Source organism: Falco cherrug, chromosome 5 (assembly GCF_023634085.1).
Source record: "Falco cherrug isolate bFalChe1 chromosome 5, bFalChe1.pri, whole genome shotgun sequence".
Taxonomy (NCBI): Eukaryota; Metazoa; Chordata; class Aves; order Falconiformes; family Falconidae; genus Falco; species Falco cherrug.
Window position 1 is genome coordinate 18,908,895 of NC_073701.1, and position 17,455 is coordinate 18,926,349.

At 38.1% G+C, this 17,455-nt stretch overlaps 1 protein-coding gene across 11 annotated transcripts in view; it reads right to left on the reverse strand.

Moving 5' to 3' along the window:
- The window catches only part of SOX5 (SRY-box transcription factor 5), a 602,225-nt gene that overhangs the window by 253,923 nt on the left and 330,847 nt on the right, over nucleotides 1-17,455 (reverse strand). For 8 of the 11 annotated variants that reach the window (XM_055711618.1, XM_055711617.1, XM_027797398.2 and 5 more), the window contains one exon: nucleotides 5,436-5,667. In XM_055711618.1, coding sequence (XP_055567593.1) covers nucleotides 5,436-5,666 — 231 coding nt within the window. In that variant the 5' untranslated portion in view covers nucleotide 5,667. The remainder of the gene's footprint in view (nucleotides 1-5,435; nucleotides 5,668-17,455) is intronic. The other 3 variants (XM_055711623.1, XM_055711621.1, XM_055711620.1) reach the window with 1 other exon arrangement.

The following is a 17,455-nucleotide window of genomic DNA, read 5'->3' on the forward strand; positions in this document are numbered from 1 at the left end:
GACAGGCAGGTTATAATAACTTAAATGTAAGATACTTTTTCATGCAGATACGAGAAGCAACAGCTTTTTCTGGCTTCATCACAACTGGTTCTCAAGGACTGCAAAGAGTTTTCTAGGGTCTGGACTAAATGACACAGTAGGCAACTTCTACAGCTGTTTGACGGGTCTTGGCTGATTCTTTATTATTTGTTCCCTTTCCTAATAGCCCACAGAATCATTCTCTGAAACAGTACAAGTGTAAAGATTGAAAAGATCAAACTCTGATAGAAGCCTGAAATTGTATCTGTGCAAACTGCTTTCACATGCTACTTTTGTGATGACATTTATAATGCAATGTTTGTAACAATATGATTTCATCATCTTATAAATATCAATTTACCATTAAGGGAGGAAAGAAAAAACATCAAAAAAAGACAAATGCAAACTTACCACCGTTTCTGCTGGTTTAATTGAACCAGTATTGTTCAGATAAACCTATCTCTTACAAAAACAACAGTTTATAGTTTAAACTGTGAAATCGTGTGTGTGTGTGTGTGTGTGTGTGTGTGTGTGTGTGTTGTAATTATGGTGCCTGCTAACAATTTCATACTGCCACATTGCACATATGGCTTCCAAGCTAGCTTTATCTGAATCTTTGTGAATCTATTCTCTGTGCTATTAAACTGAGCACATTCCACATCGTTCAAAAGTAATTACACTTTTGTCTAGAGTGTAGGAGACTGCGCTCCCCAAACAATGAAATTCTCATTATTAGAGCTGGCACAATAATGGCACTGGTGTTCACAACACTGTGCATTGTACCATCACAATAACTTATCCTAAGCTTGATGCACAAAGGTACACTGGAAATTAAAATTTCTCTAAAACCACTGTGGTGTGTGGTTGTTTTTTTTTAATAGGCATTCTTTAGCTCAGTATAATTAGAGTCCTATTTGACTTTTTAAAAAGCTATATGCATTCAGATTACCATCCTCTCTGCAACTTCTGAATAGTGGCTAAGTGCTCTAGCCGCATATTGTTCTGATCCAATACCATTCACATGCTGATGACCCAGACCAACAGGTGAAGTGCAGGCCAGGATGTATGTGACAAGAGAATTCAAATGCGGCATTAAACACCCTTTTATTCTGGACAAGTGGAGGAAAAGCATGAAGCAATGTGTTGATAAGCTCTTTGACCAGTAGTACTGTTATTCTTAATATGACCAAAATTTCTTAATATTAATCCCAAGTTACAGAGGAGTAACTGCATTCACCACAGAAATGCAGCATTTTTTAGAGTGAAACAATAAAGCTACTTAACAGTGCACTGTAGTATTTCCTATCAATTTTAAAGCACTGCTGAAAATTAATTCTAAATCCCACTGAAAGTGCTGGACTAATGTGGGCTAGCAGTGCAGTCATACAGTTTGGAACAACTGGACAATGTCAAAATTGTATCTTACCAGTTTGAACTTTTGGTCAGAGCTTTCCTTTTTATTATTTTTTTATTATTTTTTAAAAAAATTGTCCAGCATTTGATTGTTACTCTACAGTTAAGAAGAATGACTGAATTTGACCACACTGTATCATGTCTGTGGTATACTTTAATCAGTGCTTTTAACCTTGGCATCTCTTATTTTCAGAAATTAGCACACAGACACCACTGGTGAGATCAGTAGCCTTGAGAGGTGGCAAAAGCAACATGGTAAGGCAGACAAATAGGAATACACAAAATGAACCCTCATAAGTTAGATGAGCTAACAACTATCTGTGCTATCCAAATACTGTAGCATTAACAGGTTTCTTCAAAAGAGGTATTGACTGATACTGTAATCCTCAAGCGTTTCCCCACTAAGCTTATGGCCTGCTATGAATGTCCTAAGGGGGCTCTTGGATATATTTTAGGTCAAATGATTTGTCTTGTATTTTCTACTGAGCCTTTGATTTAAGCCTGACAAATTATTGTTTCTTTTCTTATTAGTGGAAGAACTTTCCTACTTACAGTAAGTATCTACTTTATTCTATCAAGAGGAAGAGAGTTTGGGATAGAGCTGTCCCTGCCTTTCACAGAACCACAGAATGGTTGAGGTTGGAAGGGACCTCTGCAGGTCATCTGGTCCAACTGCCTAGGACCATGTCCAGATGGAGTTTGAATATCTCCAAGGAGGGAGAGTCCATAATCTCCCTGGACAACCTGTTCCTGTCCTCAGTCATCCTCACAGTAAAAAGCATTTTCTGATGTTCCAGTGGAGGCTCCTGAGTTCCCATTTGTGCCCAGTGCACTAGCCTTTCTCTGGCTGTAGTCCGAGCATCCTCCAAAATGCTCTGTTCATTTTGATGGGAAGATGGGTTTTGCAGCTTTTTTGCCAATTTTAGTTAAGTTTGAAGATTTCTTTCTAGGGATTTTGCCCACCTTTTATAAAAATTTATCCAACATTCCAAGCTCTGTCTCCAAGCTGGCAGTTGTTATAACTTGGTAAAGTGCAACACAGTAAATTTTCAAAATTCTAAGTTGGGTACACTGTTGAGTTATCGCCCTGATGCAATCAGCCATTTACCTTAAGGATCCTAGGATGTCCCAGCTGGCAGGACTTGTAAAAGGAAGCACAGCTGGAAGTAACCTATGAAACAGAGGGTCAATTAGCAGCTAGAAAAGTGAGGCCAAGAAAATTATTCTCAAGGCTGAAATTGTTTTCCTAACTGTCCCTTCATGACCCAGTGCTAAGAGGCAGAATATGAGGAGGCAGGGACAGCTGTGGTGACAAGAGGAATTTAGCTATGCAGACTACTGATGAGACAAAGCTGTGTAATTCCATACCTTTTACAGATACCTTGGCTGTGGCTTTGCTCAGCTGAAATTGTTCTGTAAGCCAAATGGGTGTTGTACATGTAGCTAAGACAGAAAGATACCATAGCTATCTAAGAATCCCTTCAGAGAAGAGTCTCAGCCAACTCATCATACAGCATCAAGCAGTATGTTTTAGAGGGGTGCAGCGGAGTGATGCACTACAGGATTTCAGACTGGCTGTACATTTGATCTTTGGCAGGGATCTGTAAAGGTGTACCCTGCTAAGGACGGCATGTGGCTGCAAAATAAGAACTCCATAGTCACTTGCAGACCCAGTCAGTAGATGCAGCAATACAGCTGACAAGCTATTACGAAGTGTGAAGCACACTGCTGGAGCTTTATCAATAAAACTGTATTGGACCGCACTGCGTGGTGGTGCGCGCAGATGTGCATAAACCTGGGTTTGCTTCCTAGAGACTGTAAAATAGCATAGAACATCAATTCAAACAGTATAAAAATTACCTCTGTAATGCTACCAAAGTAAATTCCTTTCGTAACTGCTAATCACCCAAAATGAAGTAATCTAAAAGTCATCCAAGCATAGGTTCACTTATTTCCTTCTTATAACTACATGCCACAACAACACAGAAAGTGATAATGTATGTTTTACTCATTTACACTGATCACTTCTTTCTGGAGACGTATAGGCTACATCCTTTCTGACCTACCTGGAGGATGATTTTTCCACAACACACCTCACTAAAAGAGAGGTATTGCCAAAATGTCACGTCCATACAAAGTAGCAGATTTCTTAAATATTCACGAAGACAAAACGAGGCCCTACAACCCTGCAAACACGCTTCAGATAAGCTTATGCATCTCACCACTACAGTAAAGCTGTCCAAAACATGCAGTAATTCCCTATCTTGTATTACAAAAGAGACAGAACACACTGCTTTGACATCATGTTAGACGTAGCCTTCACAGCAGGAAGTCACAGTAGATGATCAGCTAAACTTCTTGGTCTTAAAAACTATAAATGAATAAAGAAGTTAGTTAAAATCAGTTACAGTTAAGTGTTTCAGTGAGGTGTAGTTAAAATACTCCTGCTGGGCTCCTTAGAAGACAATGAGTTTTTATTTCATTAGGGTCTGATTCTACACTACTGATGTCATCACAAGTTTATCTATTGACTTAAATGTTGTCAGGAACAACCCCCTATCTTCAATACATTCTCTTAAAATAGGGAAAAATACAGCAAAACTCATACACCAGTTACATACCCTAACATCCCATTGGCTGGAACTGTATATTAATGAAATACAACTCCATAAAACATATGATAAAGAAGTAAACAAGCTAGAAAAAGATAATGATGTGCCTGCCCATGAGTAATTTTTCCAGTGACCTTTTTCCTTCGTTTGAAGTTGCAACAACACAAAGTAAAATTAAATATTCCAAACCACTGTTTGAACTTAAGCATTAGACAAAAAAGGAAGAAAAATGGATCAGAATCAGTGAGTTACTTAGTCTAGGACAGAGCTTCAGTGAATATCCACTGACTTGGTCCTATGAGATATAATAATCCCTAAGGCTTTTTACTTAGGGCTTGTTACGTATGTGTCATGAGCTGTAAGGTCTTAAATACCACTATGGAGCTATTGCAGGGTTTTATGAGAACACACTATCACCTATTTTGCAATGCTTTTTAAAAAGCCTTCAAATATACAGGTCCATTCATTATCTTCACTTAAAGTGAAATTGTCAGTGCCCTTGTCAAAGTGGAGGACTAACAGAAAAGTTACAATTTGTAAACAGGCAAGAGCTGTGTAAGTGTGTTCACAACAGGCAGCTTTGTCGAGGTGCCCAAGTCCTGGTGTTTCAATGCCTTTCCCTACTCCTTTCAACTTTTATAAAAATATATATCACCACAGTCTGCATGAAGGGCCCAAGCTTGTCACGTTACAATAGTGACACTTCGACATGAGTGAGGAACACAGCATTGCTTTTTGTTTCTTATGTTTGTCTGCTTTTAGATAAAGCCAATCCTGGACTTCCAATGGGCTGCTAAATGTAATTAATTAAGTGCACAGTGTCATTTGTAAAGTGCACAAAAAGGTGGGAATTCATAAATGAAAAAGTGGTGCGCTGATTTAATTCCACAAGCACAGCAAATTTTCTTGTAGGTATCTCTGGCATGTGATATACGCATCAGACATGAATTTTTAAAACTAGCAAAATCCAAAGTTGCTTTTTTTACCCTTTATACAGACTTCCATGCCTTACTATTGCATAAACTTGGCATTGGGGCAATATTTCAGATACCATGCCAAACATGACTCTCACTTACAGTGTTCCAAAACCATTTACTGTTTGCTGAACACATACACTTCAAACTCACATCACTGTAGCTAAAAAATTTTAGCACCCTAAATGCCAGCAGGCAAAGGTGAGGAAAAGTGGAGTTTGCACTGCAAGTGATTTAGCATTTGTAGTGGAGGGTAAAGGCAGTCCAGCTAGGTCAAAGCTTTCACATTATTGTAGCATGTTCTGTACGTGTAACTGTGCATTGTATACTCCATAAAGTACAGATCTGGATGCCAAAGTACTGTAGATGCAGAATTCAAAGAATGGATGTAAGCACAATAGACCATTAGCAAACCTACCATTGTGTTGTGCTGAGAAGTGGGAGTCCTATGGCCACAGTTCTCTTGCGTCAGCAGAGAAACTGGCTGAAATTCCTCAGAGTGAGGCTTGTTGGGAAAACTCACATGCAAGGGAAGGTGAAAGGCTGGGAGCCCGTCACTCTCCTCTTCTCCCACTTTCTGTCTGCTTGTCACCATGGCTACCTCTCCATCTGCTTCCCCATACGGAGAGGCTGGTCGCTTGGAAGACATCCTGGAAGGAACAAAAGAGGAGAAAATAATGAAACCTCCAAATAAATCCTTAATGCCGTCATTGTGTGGTTAGGGGCCATTGTAACAGAAATGCCTTTTTTGTGCTGGCAGAGAGCAGGAAACCATCCAAATACCACTGCAAAGCATACACAATTGGGAACAATGGCCAAGCAGGTAGCAACAGAACAGTGGCTTGTTTGTTGTGAGAATAATACACTAATATAGCACTCTCTTGTATTCTGGCTTCTTAAACATGAAAATTCACCTAAGAAGAATGTATAATGAAATGCAATTCCTTTAAAAAAATACCCATCTGGTTTTGCATTTGCAAGAGACTGTAAGAAGACAGAACGTCTCCTGATACACACTATTGTCAACTTAGCTTTTAAGGAATAATCATCTGCATGTATTTAGCCATAACTGATTTAAAAAAAAAAAAAAAAGTAGTAAAATAAAATACAATAAAATAACTTACTAGCAAGCCAAAATGTCTGTGTTTATAAAACTTCACCCATGTGAACAACAGAGTGTTACAGTCATGTTGCAAGAATCTTTTTAGGTTCACAGATCCGAGATAGTTAAGCAATTAAACATTTGGAAATCAATAACCTAAGCTTTTTGACAACACAAATTCAGAGTTGCATTCAGTGAATGAAGATTTGCTATCAAGATACCATACTTCCTACCTATAGCCCGATCAGAAAAAAATACATGTAAATTTAATTTACATCTGTATCTATATAAAAAAAGGATATACAAGAAAGACACATAGAGCACAGTGTAAAAACCACACACAAATGTTGACTTAAAATTCAGGACCACATTTCAAATTTTTTTAAACTGTCTGGTAACACTGTTGTGACAGCACGTGTATATCTTCAACTTTTGGAAAGACTGAAAGAAACCTTATGTCATTGGAAAATCCAGTTTTCCTCCAAGCCAGGCACTACTGAAAATCTTACAGGACAATCTGAACCCAGAATATTTCCAGCTTGGTCTTTAAAGTAGAGTGGTCCAGTGAAGTATCAAGATGCAGACAAGTTCTGGGATTAATTACAGCAACATTGTTCATGAAAACCAGGGCATGTGCATGGATGGCATAATGGGGCACTGCGCTAAGCAGGGGCACCTGTAATAAGGAGTGGAATGAGAAATAAGAAATCCTATAGGCATAATCAAAAGAAGAAAAGAAAGGAAAAAAAAACCCAGAAAAAATTCACAGAAAATGGGAAGTTATGAGCAAGGTGACTGAAGACTATTGTATGTAAAAGTTGAAAAGACAGGCTGAAGTAATACTGCTCCTCCTCAAAAATCTAGTATTTATGATTCTAATTACCCCATTTTGATTTTCCACTTCACAGTTAAAGGACTGCATTTCAAAAGCCCAGCAGCCTCTTGAACCATGTGTGGGGCTGCTGTGAGGTGGAGCATGTCCATACGATTTGGCATATTGAGCACGAAATGGTTCTTAGCAAGCAGTCAACTGGGTCTGAAAACAAACAGTGACTTTAAACAGCCCTTTGTTAGGACTTACTTTGTTTCTAATGATCTCATTTTGAGCTTGCCTCCGGAGCCAAGTCAGATTACATCTAAAAAAAAATTATAACCAACACCAAAACAAAACAACAAAAAAACCACCTCAGACAAAAAAATCCCTACCAGAACCTATACTCAGCTGCACATCGCCTGTTCTGAACACCACCTATTGCCTGCACATAGAGAAGCAATCTGTATTTTCTATTAGTGTTTGACTTAGTCCAACAGACTAACACTTCATACATCCTACCTGAATTCTGTCTTCTAGGCTTTCCCACCTACATGTCTGCAGCGAAGCATATGTATAAAGACAGAGATCACCAGATAGACTCTTACTGGCAGTTTTCTACTAGCCCACTGAATTCAGCATTTTACAGCTATGTTTGACGTGACAGATCCCAAGCTTTTCGTCTGCAGAAACCATGCAACTCCCTCCGAAGTTACTGTGAATTATTCATATTCTGCATTGCACTGCACCAAGATACACATTTGCTATTGATTCTGAGTGTAACATTTTGGTTACTCATTTCAGCGCTTCAATAGAAGCTTGGGTTTGTACAAAATCTCTCTTCTAAAAATCAGCACTAAGCAATTGTCTCAATTTTGGCAAAAAAAAAGGGAAGGACACAAAATCATTAGTCAATTATTCCACAGTAACGTCCTATACTTCAGGATATTTATATTCCATAAGATGGCTGCAAATATTGTAAACCATCCACAAAAGCCTCCACTACAATTCATTTTGACAATAAAACATAAGAGGACACCTTGCTTTGTATTGATGATTTGTATTATATACTGTATACCCAAACTGTGTTAAAAACTCCTACTGCTGTTAACCCAGAATAACCCAGACACTGTCACATAGCTTCACAAGGAGAGTTTTGACTATCATGTTGAAATAAAGCTCTTCAGCTAACTTTATAAGAGAGTATATGGTTTCCTCTACTGTGTTCAGTTAAGATGCTGCAGACCATCATCGCCTTCTGCTTGTCACTGTTCCCAACAGGGATGATATCATTTTCTGCAGGGAATTTATAAAAACAGGCGAGGAATGCAATAGAGGTGACCACCTCCATGAGCAATAACAGAGGTTATTATGGTTTTGATCTAAACCAAAATCCTATGGGTTGGATTGTCAACCAATCTACAGTGATACTAGAGAGGAAGAAGAAAACTGTTTCCTTCCTCTTACAGCTCTTAAAAGATCCTGTTTAAATTACAAGCCACATGTTGATCACAATACTAGAAGGCTAAAAAACTGCTGAGATGGCTAGGACAGCAAAGTTAAGGATTTCATCTGCATTAGTCTTCCAAGTGACTAAGGACACTCAAAGAAACTGATGCACAACCTTAGATAAGGGTCACACAGCTCAGACGACAACAGCAATTTGCTTTCAGGTAGCTCTGTCCATAGGGAACATGAGTGAGGCATAATCTGGCCCTTCGGAAATCTCATCATCTCCTTTAACATCACACACAAGCAACAGAGTTTTGCAGAAGTTACTTACTCCTTATGAACAGCTGGGAAATTTCCACAAGAAAACCTGGGAGATTTAAATAAACAAATAAATTCATATCTACTTTTGGAAACATCTTCCAAAAGCACAGTAAGTGTCAAAGCCTACAGCACCAAAGGACCAAATCTCTGATAGGTTTATGAGCAGAAAACAACATGATATAAGGTAATCCATTCACCGATGGTCTTTCATTATTTCTACAGCCTTACTGGTCCCTTTCTGAATTTGAAATGTTCCCACATTGTGTATCCTTAAATTCTCTTCCTTTCATACATCTTCATTTTCCTACAAAGCTAATACTAGGGTATAACAGATTATGTATCTGAAAGGCAATTAGAGTTCCCATTATAAACAATGCCGAAAGGGAAACAGCTAAATTCTGAGTAACAACATTAACAGAAACTGAGCTCTTTTAAACAGATCTAGGTTCTAATGAAGGACTGGAATTATCCCATCTTCACAAAGGACTGCAATATCCTGGATCTACCCTCAGTGATAATATGGCAGTTTACAACTTACACGACTTCAAGATCTTTTCCTCAAACTAGTTTAAATTCAGAAGGGCTTTCAATTACAGCCCTCTGAAAGAAGGTTTACAATGAGAGAGTTTTCTTCAAACATCAACTTATGGATAGGATTAAAAAAACCAACAAATCCCCAAGATATAACTCTCAGAAAAGTTAGCAATACAGTGGGACCAGATTCTGAATCTAAAAGGGTGTTTCTACAGATGAAATCTGTCATAACTTAAGACCTGCAAGAAGACTTGCATTTTGAACTGTCATTAATCATTTCTACTGAATATAAATATCAAAATGGTAATTTTTTTAGACAATCTAAATCTGCAAATTTCAGGCACAGTGGGACACTGGCAGTGCCCAGCCCACTTTAGAGACACATTTGACTGATGAAATGTACCCCCACACTCAGATTTTTATCAGTGTTAGGATGGAATTGACAATTTAGTTATGGTGATGAATTCAAATACAACCCGGTTTCTTGTAAAGGGACTCTTTTTTTCTGGTTTTGGAAAGGCTTCTTAGTATGCACAAACTGCAGCAAAAAAACATGCCTTTTGTTAGATTTTCATTAAATAAATGCTTTTCCTGGTAGCAAGAATGTTGATTTTTTTTTTTCAGGGAAGTAAAATCTCACTCTTCTAACTCAGTCTTATCCCACAAATATTTGATGCGATTCATCTTACAATAGCTTCTCCACGTATTTCTTTACTCCCGTTCAATTTACAACAGACTCTTTGTAGGCTTAAACTGATACCCTGTGTCCTATTGATCTCAGGTGTTTTTGGACTGACTTCAGCATGGCTGGATTTTCCCACTGGAGAGAGTAAGAGCTACACTGCGTCCGCATGAATTGTTTCCTCATGCCATCAACAAGTAATTGGTTTCATCCAAATAATTTCAGGGAACCAAATAACAATAATTTGTTCGGGGGGGGGGGGGGGGGGGGGGGGGGGGGGGGGAGGGGTGATGGAAAATTCCTCTTGAGTTCAGTGGCTCACAAAAGTGGTCTTTCCACAGTTCTATTATTAATATTAATATTATTATTTTTAACAGAACCTCATTTAAGTGTCCCCCACTTATATTTCCATTTGTTCATTGGTTTCAGTTCATTTCATACATGACTGTATACCCAAAATAAATCTAAAATTGTATCCAGTATTCAAGGAGATAGTGCCCTCTAGCACACAACCAACATCCATCCCAATCTGATTGCTCAAGCCATAAAATTTATGAAATTTTATGTCATAAAACTCTAATCTTGTTACATTAAGCAAAAATACCTCAGAAACATTTCAGATACCCCACAAAAGCTTTTGGAGAAATGGCTTATCCATGTCTTCAAAAGTGACAAACACAGATGTGTCAGGAGAAAAAGATATGAGGCCATAAATCTTAACTTGTTGGGAGTTAATTAAGGGATTCATCAATCATTACACAGCTCACCCCATACATACACAGGCAAAATCCCGTCAGCTGCCACAACCCACAGCAATCTACAGGTTAAAAACTCCCAAAGTCCCTCTGTTCTGACTATTTATAAATGACTTTGTATAATCTAGCATTAAGACCTGTAATTATAAACCAGCATTAAAACAGGCCTGCATGGTTATGGATAATTATAGTTGGTACACTTTTTAAAGAAATAAAAAGCTTTTCCATTCAAACACAGGCTTTGCCTTTTTGACAGCTCCAAGTCCACAGGATGTAGAGAGATGATTTAAATTGTATGTCAAAATTTTGACTGTGCAAGACTTTCTTTTTTTCCCCCTTATCAAGAGAGGCATTGTTGTTTTCTCACCATAACTAGGCGTGACAGCGCCTGACTGGAGTCACATAGCCAGTTTCTGAATCGGCATGAAAATGTTCACCTCTTGAGTTTCTCTGGCAGCTATAAACTAAGTCTTTCTCATGGGTAGAGTTTAAATGACTCGGCCCCGTGCATCGGGGACAGGCAGAGAGCTGCATTCTGAAGAGATGCACAAGGACGCGACGAGCAGATCTGCTCCTCCAGCAGCAGCGTGGAGGGTTGTTCCAGCTACCAACAGCACCAGAACTGACTCGCTAACACGGCCTGATGCCAGACCAAATGCTATACACTAAACTAGTCCCAGGAACTTCATAAGATTCAATCTGACTCTCTTCCTGATCTGCAGGATATTTCCCTCTAATTAAAGGGCATTCTGGAAATCTGCAGACTCTGCTTTTCCACTGGAAATAGTTATGATTACAGACTGCAGCAATATCACATATATCTAATGTGTAAGTATACCGCGCGCGCACACGTATAGATGCACAACACAAGCTTATCCAAAATGTCAGCAATGAACATCTGCCGCATCTCTGATCCCATTTAGTACTAATAAAATGGTTCATGTTCCCAGGTTTATTGAAGCTGTGATCTCTCTACAGACAGTCCCAGAAAAAGGTGCTAGTTAATACTAGTGACTGTCTACGTTCAATTTTTGCCCCAAATTCATTCATTATTTATGTACGCTGAGTAACTAGTACCTTCAAAAAAAAAACCCCAACTCTGTTCGTTTTGACAGGATTACTTGTGTAATAAGGTATTACTCAACATGAGTAAGGGTGGCAGACTCCCACACTCTGTCCCACTGGGAACTGCAAGCCCGACTTGTTTCTACACATACCACTAAAAACAGACTTCACTTGGCAATCTCTTTGAGTCATTTACAGCCTGGTTTGGAATTCTTTACTGAAGTAATTTTACAAGTAAAAAAAAGTAAAAAGATGCTAACATCTCTAATCTGCTCATCAATAAAAAAATTGTGCACGAAAGGTGCTCTCATCTGTCACACAGATTGAATAATTTGTTAATTGTTACTTTCTAAGATTATATCAATCAGCCATCTTTTCAAATGCACATATGCTACAAATAAGTTGTATTATTTGAAAAGGGTTTTGGTGAACAAGTCACTTTTGTTGATACAAACCAAGATCACTATAGCATAACCTGTGTGATATTTCTGTGCAGTTGTCTATTGTCACAGCTGCCACAGGAGTAATCCTATGGTTAAGGCCATCCAATAATTTCCATTTCACCCAACTCACCTTTTCCCTTTTGCTTTCCAGATTTCCTCCCTGTATAGGGGTTACTTTAAACCTTTTTTTTTTTCTTGCTCCATCACTTAGAAGATTCTGAATATAAAATGAGCAGAGAATATGCTATCCCCTATCTGTTTTAAAGTTTGCATTTGCAAGTATTAGCAGCTTGGCTGATAAATCTGATACTCCACATATTGTGGAAAATGTTTTTTGAGAAAAGGCACTGTTCAAATTCCAGTGGTAAATGGTTTCATTTTGACATGTTTTGAAATCCTCAAATAAGAAAGTTGTTACAAGTGTCTTTCAATAAAGTGTTCACAAAAACCTTGTAAAATTTTTCTTTTTTTATAAAACTTTTTATAAACTCTATGTTCTAAACTAAAAAAATACCATCTCCATTTTCTTGCATTTGCAAGGAATTTATGCATGAAAAACCACTGCAAAATGAAGTGTAGTAAAAGTTCATGTTGAATGTTCCCAACCTGTGTTATGCAAAGATTTTCACTGACCTTTTGAAGCAGGTAACTGGGAAAGATTCTTTGTGCATGACTAAGCTGTTTAGTGAAATAGTCTAGCCTGAACCAAACCAACCTTCATCCAATACAGAATTTGAAAGGTGATGAAGGAACTCCTATCAAGATACTATATTCTATGACTGCAAAGAATACTACCTAATTCTTTTGTAGATCTCATGCAGGTCTTTGCATTATTACTCCTGCTTTGTACAGTAACTAGTAGGTGTTAAGCAGGAATGTTTAGTGATTTACTCAGAGAGACACATTCAAAATCAGCTTTAGCATGACAACCTCTATCCTATCTTTGTTTAGTACCTGTCAAATTCATAAGCCTTTTGGTTTTCACTAGTCTGTCAACTAAGGGAGCCAAAAATCTAATAGTATGTTTATAAACCAGAAACTACAGGATCTGATTTTACTACTGCTGAAAAGCATGTTTCTAAAAGATCAGACTTCAAAACCCTGGATTATTTTAAGAACTTCTTAAAACCAGAAGAGGCATGTAGTTAAAATGTGGTTACGGTACAGGCAACATACAACCATAATGGTGCAGTGTCAAAGACGATGAGCATCTATCAGCACAAACTCTGAAACAGCAGGATGCAGTCATTGTTGATGTTTCAAGTAAACTGAGCCTGATCACTGGCTTCTTTCATGCAAAAGAGTCTGCTTGGGTGATTTTGAATTAAATCCACAAGCTCATTTATTTTCCAGTGCATCCTCAAATTAACTCTGGCTTCCTCCCCCCGCCCCCCCCCCCCAACCTTTCAAAAATGTACCTCCCCCTACTCTTCAGCTCCTCATATATCTTTCTTTTTTACTTATCATTATCATTATTATTCTTCTTTTACATTTGTCCTCATGTCACAGCAGAAATCGCGGAGTTTTTGGTTTTATTTTCATGTAAAGTTTCAGGAACTGCTCACTGCTGAAAGTATTATTGCAATCACTATGACATTAGGTAATCATCACTCTTCTGCCTGCTGAACTACAAAGAGGGATCTAGTCAAATAATTAGAGATTTCAGGCCTTGAAATTTCACTGTACAAACTAATACTTGAAAATGACAGAAAAGAAGTCAGTCAGTCTCCAGACGCTGAGTGGGAGAGCCGTGCTGCATGCTACGAGGAATCCATACATCACACACAGACGCGCATACCTAATTTCCATTGACATTGAGTGAAATGAAGGCAAGGAGTTGAAAAAGCTTTAATATTATGACAATTATAAATGACTGACTTATTACAAAGAAATCTGAGGAGCCATGGGCTCATTCTGAAAAGTTAGCCAATATTAAAACTTTTGCAATTTAGGGAGTTTTTTCTTGGTCATTCGTAGTCTTTGTCTAATCAAGCTGACATAAAATTTTCTTCAAGCATTATTAAATGATGAATTACTTTCAGTAGAATCAACATTAATAATAAGAATTCTTTCCCAAAAGACACCCAGATTTCAGTATAAGAAGCCAGTCTTTTGGCTGAGATCTTGGTAAAATATGACACAGCTTTTCCCACTCTTCCATCATGCCATTGCTCAGCAATGGGAGTACCAAAGAAACAGCTATCGAGCTTCAAGTCCTCTCGCCTTTCCCCTCTCTTTCCTTCCTTACATTTCAAACTCAACAAATGGAATTACTTTTTTTTTTTAAGCAAACAAGAAACAAACCAGAAATAAGGATTATTTTATTATTATTATTATTATCATTAAAAAAAGGTCTATTTTCCCACTTCACTCTGCATTTTCCTACTGGTAAGGCATGTATATTTGCTTCTAATCAATGTACATACAATCACACTTATGAAATAATTTTCAATATATGCACTGATGTTTACACATCTAAACTTACAGTATCATTCCATTATTATATAAACTCTTGCTCCAACCACTTGCATAGACATTTGCATCATGTCTACCACTTTATAAAAAATGCAAATAAACACGGGAACACATAAGCACATACATCCATATGCATACTGTATGTTTCCTGGTAAAAGTGATCATGCTAGTAAAGTATGCATGCATATGCATATCCATTCACAGCTTGAACTTGCATCACCAAAATATTGGGCCTCTTTACTGGGAGCAGAACTGGGGCCTCTGAGAACCCATGTGTATCTTTAAGAATTACAGGCATAGTGAAACATTTCTTGTGTCTGTGTGTGTGTGTGTGCGCATATGAAAATATATATTTAGGCAGAGCAATGTCTCTAATGAGTGTAAACACTTTCTTTCCAACAGGTTAATTCCAGCTGCCTACAATTTTTATTATTTTTTTGTTCACATGCACGTGTGTGCTCCCGCCTTTCTGGAGGGTTTATACATGACAGGTGCATTCTTGGCCCAGGGACAAATAATCCTGGAAAGCCTGAGAAAGAAAAATCAAACTGAACTTGAAGATAAAATGACAGGGTATAAATACATTATGGCCTTTCTATTATGTTAAAAAAAAACCACAAAAAATTCTGAACATTTATAATGTCTAAGCAATTTGAGGTAGAGTTTTAAAAGCTGAAAAGAGATTGTTCCAAAGCCCAGATGTTGCCTATCAGAAACTAGGGAAAATTGCTGCTCCAAAAATTACTCTGAAATACAAATAGAGTAAAACAAAAATTGTTTAAATAAAAATAACTTTACTCTGATATTCCAAGAGAAAGGATGAACTTTTTTCAAGTGCTGAGGCAGTTTCGCACTCCTATCTCCTACTTCAGATTATCTGCAGAGTCATCCCATCTCTGCTCCAACAGATGATTTGCATGAGGGATAAAAGAGGAAAAAGTTTATGGTATGATGTGAAGGCTCCTGCTTTACTCTCTGTGTATACTGTGCTGTGAAGTCTTCAGTCGTTCTGTGAACCGTTGACAGTTGTTGCACTGTCTTCCTAGTTTTTATTCATGAAACCATAAGAATTAAAAATCTACATTAACAAATGTGTGGTGTAATCACCCACCACAGCACATATCTGTTCATTTGCAGTAGTATTGTACAAGCCACTTTCACTTCTGTAATTTTCTGATTTCTGAACATCCATGTTCAGTTTAAAGCGCTCCTGAACACTGCTCAGAACTGTTGCTTGAACATACTAACATGCTTCCTCACCACTGTAACAGCGCATGCAAGTAAGCAGATGGACTTTAGCTCACCACCATCTAAAAGCTGATGTTTTTGCTTTACCTGATTCAAGAAATGCCTGTCAGATTTCAAGACAAAAAACAGTCATAAACAGCTGATAATTACCCAGCGTAACAAACATGAACCCTAGATATTGCTGGAGCTGTTAACCCAGAAAAATATAGCTATTGGTCATATAACGCACATATAGCCTTGCACAAACAAACACATATTGATGCGCAATATAAAAACAAATCCACAAACATGAAAATAACAGACCATTCTGAACAGACAACATACCTTTAGGACCACAAGAAGTCTCAAATTTTACTTTTGAAAGGCTGCAGTGGCAGGCACTGAAACACCGTCGCAAAAAGATGTCCACCGTAAAAATCTTTGGGATTTGGGAGGTGGGGTGGAAAGGAGGAGAAAAACCCTGAACAGTATTTTTCCCTCCAGGGAAACTCGTAGGATATCTGCCATTCACCCTTCCATAGGTACTTTGTCTACCTTCATGTCTGTTGTTCAACAGTGATTCCCATCCAGCGCCACAAAGACCCAGCTGTATAAACCAATGCAGTCAAAGAACACAGTTAAGGAATGGATAAAACAGGGAGGGGTGTCTAACATGCTGACCACTGGCTGAGCTTGCAAGGATAAAGAAGCCTTGATGGAGAGAAGTAATCATCCATTGCTGTTTGTTTATTTTACCTCCTCCACCACATACTGGAACCTTTTTTGTTTTTTCCATTACCAAAACCATCCCCCACTGAGAGGCCTTTGTGATCTAAAAGGGGCAGAGCCCCTCTTTCTTAACACTGGCAAGTTTATATAGGCAGATTCATTCAAACACATCTTAAAATAAACATTTGGCTCTTCCCCTGCATCACACTATCCACACACTGCCTTCAAACACACTTAAAAAAATCACCATTAAAATGTTCTTGCCTAGAACTGTTTTTACGGAGATGTATTAAAACAATTTAGCAGTCTAAGGCACATATCACCATCGAGGTCCAACTTCAGATGAGAGCTATAGCCTTCTGAAAAAAATAAATATACATTACAGTAAAGTAAACCTGACTGCTATTGCCATAATAAGTGGTATAATAGCTTTCTTGAAAAGACTTCTTCCATCAAAAATTTTCTCACCCCGCTGGGGATACACCTAATTATATTATAAGTGAATCTGAATCCAGATGTTCAGATCTGAAACGTATGTCACGAGTGTTAAGAGGAAAATGACCACTGCATGGAGAACGAGGCATTCAAAGGGCACCACTGGCCCTGAAGGGAGTGAGGATCTTCAGATTCCTTCAGGCTTACGAGGCGTAAGTGCTGAGCATCTTAGAAAGGTAACTTAGCTGTTAAACAAAAATGAACAACCAAACTTCCTTGCTTCCCTCTTCTGTTTTTTTATTCTACGCTCCCCATACATACACCGCTTTTTTGGTTTTTCTGACTACATGGATTTGGCACCGAGGACAATTCAGCATGCGACCCTATAAAAAGATGGTGCCCGGGCA